The sequence below is a fragment of the Nicotiana tabacum genome, chromosome 3 (genome assembly GCF_000715075.1).
Source record: "Nicotiana tabacum cultivar K326 chromosome 3, ASM71507v2, whole genome shotgun sequence".
Lineage (NCBI taxonomy): Eukaryota > Viridiplantae > Streptophyta > Magnoliopsida > Solanales > Solanaceae > Nicotiana > Nicotiana tabacum.
The window spans coordinates 136934631-136941917 of record NC_134082.1 but is presented as its reverse complement, the minus strand read 5'-3'; the positions used below and the strand labels follow the sequence as shown (position 1 = coordinate 136941917).

General features: G+C 35.6%; 1 protein-coding gene across 1 annotated transcript; it reads left to right on the top strand.

The window, feature by feature from the left end:
* Positions 1-3869: 3869 nt before the first annotated feature.
* Positions 3870-6960, top strand: LOC107773930 (glyoxylase I 4). Its single transcript, XM_016593364.2, has 3 exons — positions 3870-4141; positions 4434-4548; positions 4873-6960. The coding sequence occupies exons 1-3, from the start codon at positions 3969-3971 to the stop codon at positions 5170-5172; spliced, it is 588 nt and encodes a 195-aa protein (XP_016448850.1). The 5' UTR covers positions 3870-3968; the 3' UTR covers positions 5173-6960.
* Positions 6961-7287: the final 327 nt, after the last annotated feature.

The window sequence follows — 7287 nt, the reverse complement described above, 5'->3', positions numbered from 1 at the left end:
ATACTTGATATTGCTTCATTGGCTTGAGATATAAATTGCTAAATGACGAAAATAAATTTGAAAATTTCTTATTAACAAATTAATGTTTACTTACTTCATGATATTGGGTTTACAACCATTCTATACAATCCATGCTTAACTATATCATCGGTATTTTATTGATAGCCTTAGTACATGTCGGAGTCGACCCCTCATCACTACTTTTTTTAGGTTAGACAGGATATTTACTGGGTATGCATTGATTTACGTACTCATACTAAATTTACTGCATATTTTTGTGCAGGTACATATATGTCTAATGGCCTTGTGGGCGCAGAGGCATGGTTAATGCAGGGACTTAGGTGAGCTACATTCCATATTACAATCCGCAGCCAACAGAGTCTCCTTCAGAGTTATTTATATTTTCCTGTCTAACTTGTATTCTGGACAGATACTATATTTATTTTATTTCCTAGTTGATACTCATGCACTTGTGACACCAGGTTTTGGGAATGATTATGGGTTGTCAGTATTTTAGTTGCGAACATATTATTTTTTACTCTGTAAGTTCTATCTTTTACTGTTTAAAAGTAAGGAAATTATGATTTCAAAATACTAAAATGAGTAATTAAGTTGATTAATTATTGTTGGCTTGCCTGACAGCGGTGTTAGGCGCCATCACGACCTGTAATGGACTTTGGGTCGTGACACGGGTAATATGCAATATTTGTACAATTTGATAAATAAGTTTTATATTGTATAGGAAGGAAAAAAATCCCTTTTTGATTTTCGACTTTATATATTATGACTTTAATTACGTGATCTTATACACATTAATTATGACATTTCCTACCATAATTTAAGAAACTTGTGCATCTCTCAAATAAGTTTTATTCTAAATTGAATTGCATTTTCAAGAATCATCTTATATTCCATCACTTAAATTAACCACATCCTTCAATTAAAATAGAAAAACTTAACCACATTCAATTCAAAAGTTTTGTTCAATATAATGCTCATTAACTTTGTCCACATACAACCATGTGATTTTTTTTTGATGCGCTATTTTGCATAATATTCAAGCCTATTATCCTCCTTTTATGATAGGTATAGACTATCTTTAAGAATAACAAAGAATTTTAAATTTATCAATAATATTCTTAAGATTTATTTATTTATTTATTTTCTTTTGTTTCCTAAACTAATTCAAAGTTAAATAACATCACTATACTTCTATTTTAATTTTTATTATAAATATTTTTAATTTATAGTTTTATTTATTTAATAGAGTTCAGTTATGTGATCTTATTCAAAATATGACTTTTTTGAATCATAATTAAAATGAAATAAATTTTAATTTCAAACTCAAATATTCTTATCCTTCTAATTTTTTTATGATGAAAACTTTGATTTCTTTATTTTCGTTACTCCATTTTCTAGTACTAATTAGCACAATCAAGTGGATTTGCATTAGCTTAACCACTTTTATGCTTAATTTCGAATAGCAGGACATCAGTTTTTACTAGTTTTATTATATATTTATTGCATTTATATACGCATCAAGTATATTATAATATTTTATTATATGCGAGCATGAAAAAATAATAGAAAAAATAGTTTGACAAAAGGTCGAAGCATAAAGTCTAATGCAATACGGTGAATGCCATGTTCAACTAAGATTCATTGATTGAGTATAAATGCAAAATTTAACTACTGATTCAAATAAATGAATGCAAAAATCAAGTATTAACATAAATACGTGAATAGAAAATTTAACACTAATATAAACATATTTTACTCAAAGAAAGAGAACCAATAAATCCTTAATTTTGTAGATGCTGCTCGAACAATAAAGTTTTAATAATAAAAACGTGAAATTGTAGCTTTATGTATATAATTTGAAACAAAATAGAATTATATAAGGTCAAATTGTGTATAATTCAAGTAACAAAAATATTATTAAAAAATAAAAACTCCTGAACCGGAAAGGAGCTGTTAAATTCTCTACTAGGTCGCCTGTTATTGTATTTCATAATTGTGTGGAGTAAATTATGGAAAATGGACCTTTCTTTAGCTGAAGAAATTTAATGGGCTATTTTCGGTCGTATAACATTATTATCTTGAAATCGTTAGAGCTGGCGGTGCCGCCAGCCTCCCCCTACTGCTACATATTTTCGAATAGTGAAATAGAGTGGTAAGCAATACAACTAAGTTGCATTAATAAAAATAATTACGTACTATATTGGAATTCGAACGCGTCACATTACACTTAAATTGTGGTCAACTTTAAGGTTGTAGACGTTCAAAAACTTTGAGTAAACCTTTTTGTTTGCCTTCTATTCTTCTTCTTTGCATATATTGTCTCCATTGACATCAAGACGTCTGAATTTACCATGCATGCGTTATTGATTACTATAAAGAGATTACATGAGTTCATTTCCTCAATTTATGTGGAGCACTAACACTCCTTGCGCAACCAAGGTTACGCGGACCTTACCCCTACTCTGGGTAGAGGGATCGTTTTCAAAATAGACCCTCGACATCCTTCCCTCTAAGAACTCCTCATCTTGCTCTTGGGGTGACTCGAACTCACAACCTCTTGGTTGGAAGTGAATGTTGCTTACCATTAGAGCAACCCCTCTTCTCTGAGAAACAGAATCAATATTGTTGTAGAAAAACCAATATCTAAGCATGTTCTCTTCTTTCTGCTTCGTCTTCTTTGTTTTGCTTTTGTACTTTTGTCCATTTGCGATTGACGTACTTGCAACAACGTACAGTAACAAGATACATGAGTAAGGTTCAGTTCACTATGATATTTTGATCTTTACTCGCTCATTATGTTTGAATGGGATGAAATTGGTTATGACAGCTGGGCGAATGACGGAGTGATACGTGGAACTAAAGACTGGTGCGGTGTGAGTGAGCAAACAACTGGCACCGGATGAAGCGTGCAGTCATTTCTGAAAAGATCCCGAAGACAGAGCAACCGGTAACAAAGATTCAAAGCATTGTCATCGGGTAATATTCAATGGGCAACCATTACAGAGAATCTCCATTTATAGCCAACCGTTATGCTCCCGTCAATCAAAATTTTATTCTCATTCAAGAGGAGCTTGATTCGAGGATCTTGTCTCCCTGAATCAAGCTATAAATAGGGGGATTAACGTCCATTGTAAGGACAAGAAACTAGGTACACAAAAAGCTATAATCTATTGTCTTATTACGCTCAATTTGAACACTTGAACATTGTATTCACTACTCTTGTCCTCGGAAAGACTAAGTTCTTAGTCAGACTTGTTATCTCCTTTAATTTCATTTGATAACCCTATCTTTGTTCTCATTTACTTATTATTTTTGGGTGAAATCGATTCGCTTGTCTATAAACCACGTTATAAATTCAATTGTACCGTTTTACGGGTAAACAATGTTTAACATATAATCTTTTCTGTTTGATTTAATTTTAATCATTCAATCTTTGTTGATGGTTACTGCGGCCATGTAAATTAACACACTGAAGACTCTGCAGTAAAGACGAGAAAAGCTAGAATTCTATAAATCTACATATATATTGTTAATTATCAGACAAAGTGAAGTCTTTGCACCATCTAATTGTGTAAGGACCCCGTATTTTTGTCATGGCCAGATTATTGCACAAGTATTTCTGCTCCTTTTAATACACGTGAAATATATGTGACGCGTGCAATCAGGCTAGAATATTTTGGTACAGTTGGGGGTTGGTGCTTTGGTGAGGCAAAATGAAAATAGGTTGCTTCCTAATGCATGGTACATCCTTGTCCTATACTCCATGATAAGAACTTTCTCGGAAAGTTCACACACAATCACTTGCAAGTTATTATAAGTATATCAAAGGATCTCTCTGCTGTTATAAATAAGCCAATCTCCCTATCTAGACTTAATTACCCACAACACATCAAGTAATTAAGAATATAGTAAGAAAGAAAACATCTATAAAACACAACATATCCAAGATGATAGTGGATATTGAGGAAGTCATGAGCAGCTACCAAGCACTGCCTCTGCTTTCACTCAACCATGTGTCTTTGTTGGTGAGAGATGTCTGGAATTCTGTACGCTTTTATGAAGATGTCTTGGGCTTTTGTCTTGTTAAACGCCCTTCTTCTTTCAATTTCCATGGTGCCTGGTTAGCCTCTATATACCCTCTTTCTATTTTCACCTAAGATTCACTCCTTATATTTCATGCATTGATGTCTAGTGTTTTATGTACATTATTCTTCTAGGCCAATGTAAAAAATAATCTTGCTATGCGCCCATTCATACCATTATTCTTTTATCATGGGAGAATAAAGCACGTCCATATTACAACATGCAACAGCAATAATAATTACCTCAATACTATAACAATAAAGTTCTTTAATAAGCATGATCGAGTAGTATATTTAGGTACCTCAGCTGTTTTGTTTAACGTTTAAAAGGTTGTACAACTATGGAGTTGGGATTCACTTGCTTGAGAACGTAGCTATGGAGGATTACGATGCCATCAATGAACCTCGACCCATTAATCCCAAGGATAACCACATTTCCTTCCAGGTAAATTATAAACTTAATTTTAATTTCATTCATAAATGATGCAAACAGTGTAATAAGATCGAGCTAGTTTGGGGAGAGGCGGTTCAATTGAATCCCCTTATCGTGCAAATAGGGCTAATTAAACCTAGTTTCTTGGTTATATATAGGTTGTTGAATTTCCTTGACATGTGAAAAACTCTAGTACAGTAATAAAGGGGATTCGAAAATTGCTTTAGGTCGCATGTTCAAATATCAGACATAACGTAACATTTCAAATACACTTTAATTTGAAGTGCTTGTTTCATTAGTATTAATTCTTAACGCACTATATATGTAACCAAACAGTGCACTGATGTTGAGGTGGTGAAGAGAAGGTTGGAGGAAATGGGAATGAGATATGTGAGTGCAGTGGTAGAGGATAATGGCATAAAGGTAGATCAGGTGTTTTTCCATGACCCAGATGGCTACATGATTGAAATATGTAACTGTGAGAATATTCCACTTTTGCCTATCTCTTCCACTTGCCCACTCAAGCTCCATAATATTGACACCAGCCATAACAAGTTCACAGCCACCAGTTGTGGATGTGAGACTGCAGAGATGATGGAAAGCTTAAGCAAGGACATGCTCAACTTTTCTTTCTAATTAAATATTAATGTATATTTTCAGTTAATCTCTAATGTGGTTTGTTTGTTACTACTTTGAATCTCTCAATAGTTTAATTTGTCGTTGAAATTTAGAAATTAAATAGTGGACAACCGTCAGGGGACGCTATCAATGTTTAATTAAGTGGCTTTTCCACAAGTCGTGTTTAAGTTTGTCTGGCTATACAAGTTAAAACTGGACTGGAATTAAGTACTTCTAATTTCAAATTTTATTTCTATATGTACAAATTATATATAATAATGATGATAGCAATCTAAAGAAAGGATAACAATTTGGCTTAACTTAGATATTTTTTTTTTCCTTTTTCAGCTTTGTTTTTTTCCTTTCCTTTTGCAGTATTTAGATATCTTGTGTTTTGATAATTTTCGTCTTTCAATTTTCTCTGTAATATGCTATTCATGATTTGCATGGAAAAAATAATAGCCTCGCGAGTCCGCATTAAGACATGGCCGAGATGTTTTCAGCGACCATCTTTATGGGAAAGCATGGTATGGTGCAGGGCTTGACCCCATTTCCTCCCATCGTCAGGAGCATGTTGGTATATGGTACCGGTATGGTGTTGGTTTGCCTCATGAACTCCAAACCCACTATGATGTCGAAGTCATCTATGATTGTGATGCGCAGGTCGATGCTTCCTTTGTATGGGTCAAGTTTCACTAGGACATTTGTAGCCGTTTTACCCAATGTCTGGGGTGGTGAGTTGATAGCCTTGACGCGGCCTTTGCTCTTTTTCACATTAAGACCCAGGCGCTCTACTTGAGTTGACGACAAGTAGTTGTGGGTGGCACCCGTGTCTATCAATGCGTGAAGGGGCTTGCCGTTCACTTTCAATTCGACGAACATTAGGGTCCTCGCTTGTTTAGGAGGTCTCTCGTCCATCTTTTCCTTCCCTTTCTTGGTGATTGAGACTGAGATTCTCTTAGGAGGACATGCACTGGTCCTCGCTAAGGCATGCAAGATAGAGCCAGCAATTGCATTGAAGGCGCCTACCTAGTCTTCTTCTGATGTGTCTGATGCGTCTGACTCATCCTCGACAGTCTGATGAGCATTGACCTTTATGTTTGGGCATTCATTGTTCCAATGTGCCCCGCCGCAATGACGGCATTCTGAGGGAGGCTTTCTCCCTGATTGTTGTTGATGGATGCAACACTGTTGCTGCTGGAGGGAGGTGTCTTAGTTTTGGATGCACTCCGATCTCCCCCACTTTTGCTTGGGCCACCATTGCTGGGATGGTTCCCGTTGAATCCCCCTCGGACAGACGGCTGGGGCCTGTCGTACTGAGATCCCAAATGATAATCGCCAAGGCATTCTGCAGCTTGAATGACCTTGGGCAGGGTGTCTACCCGTTGTCTCTGTAGTTCCATACGGGCATGAGGTTTCAAACCTTCTATGAATGCGAAGAGTTTGTCTTTGTCCCCCATGTCGCGTATGTTTAGCATGAGTGCGGAGAATTCGCGCACGGACCCTGATGCCAAGCACCAGCGCCCAGCCTCAGGCCAACACAGCAAGTGCCGCGCGCGCCCACAGCAACGCGTGCGCAGACCCTGACCCGCAAGATAAAGTTGTTGCCATCGAACATAGTTCTACCTTGTAATAAACTAAGTCCTTTTCATTGTAATTATAGGCTAGTTTACATCATTTTCATTCATTGTGCTTCTACAGCTTTATTAGGACTAGTCATGTAATGTTGGTTTATTTTTTTTTAAGCATTATTAAGGGGACCAAACAATCAAACATCTTCAAGCAAGCAATTTACTAGTGATTTCTCATTTTCTGCCCTAAATTACTTGTGATTTCGCATATTATCATGATGTCAGAGCTAGTGCTTGCATTTTCCTGAGGTATCCGAGGTAAAAAGGGCCGCAAACTACTTAACCTTTCTTCCCACTCCTATTTTATCATTATTAAAATTCTGGACGAAGCATTGTCTCATAGTGGACTATTTTCAAATAAATATATTACAGATGTACCACTTTATAATCTATATCACAGGCTACAAGCAGGAAGGGATTGGAAATTTTATAAATGATGATGAATAAATAAGAAATGAAGCTAGAAAAATAATAAATATAGAAGTTTTTAGATTCATTTAAT

Bases quoted from the DNA above. Each gene is read 5' to 3' on its own strand.
- LOC107773930 (XM_016593364.2), top strand. From the start codon at position 3,969: ATGATAGTGGATATTGAGGAAGTCATGAGCAGCTACCAAGCACTGCCT. The intron at 4,142-4,433 runs GTTAGCCTCTAT...AACGTTTAAAAG, and splicing joins TTCAATTTCCATGGTGCCTG to GTTGTACAACTATGGAGTTG. The intron at 4,549-4,872 runs GTAAATTATAAA...GTAACCAAACAG, and splicing joins ATAACCACATTTCCTTCCAG to TGCACTGATGTTGAGGTGGT.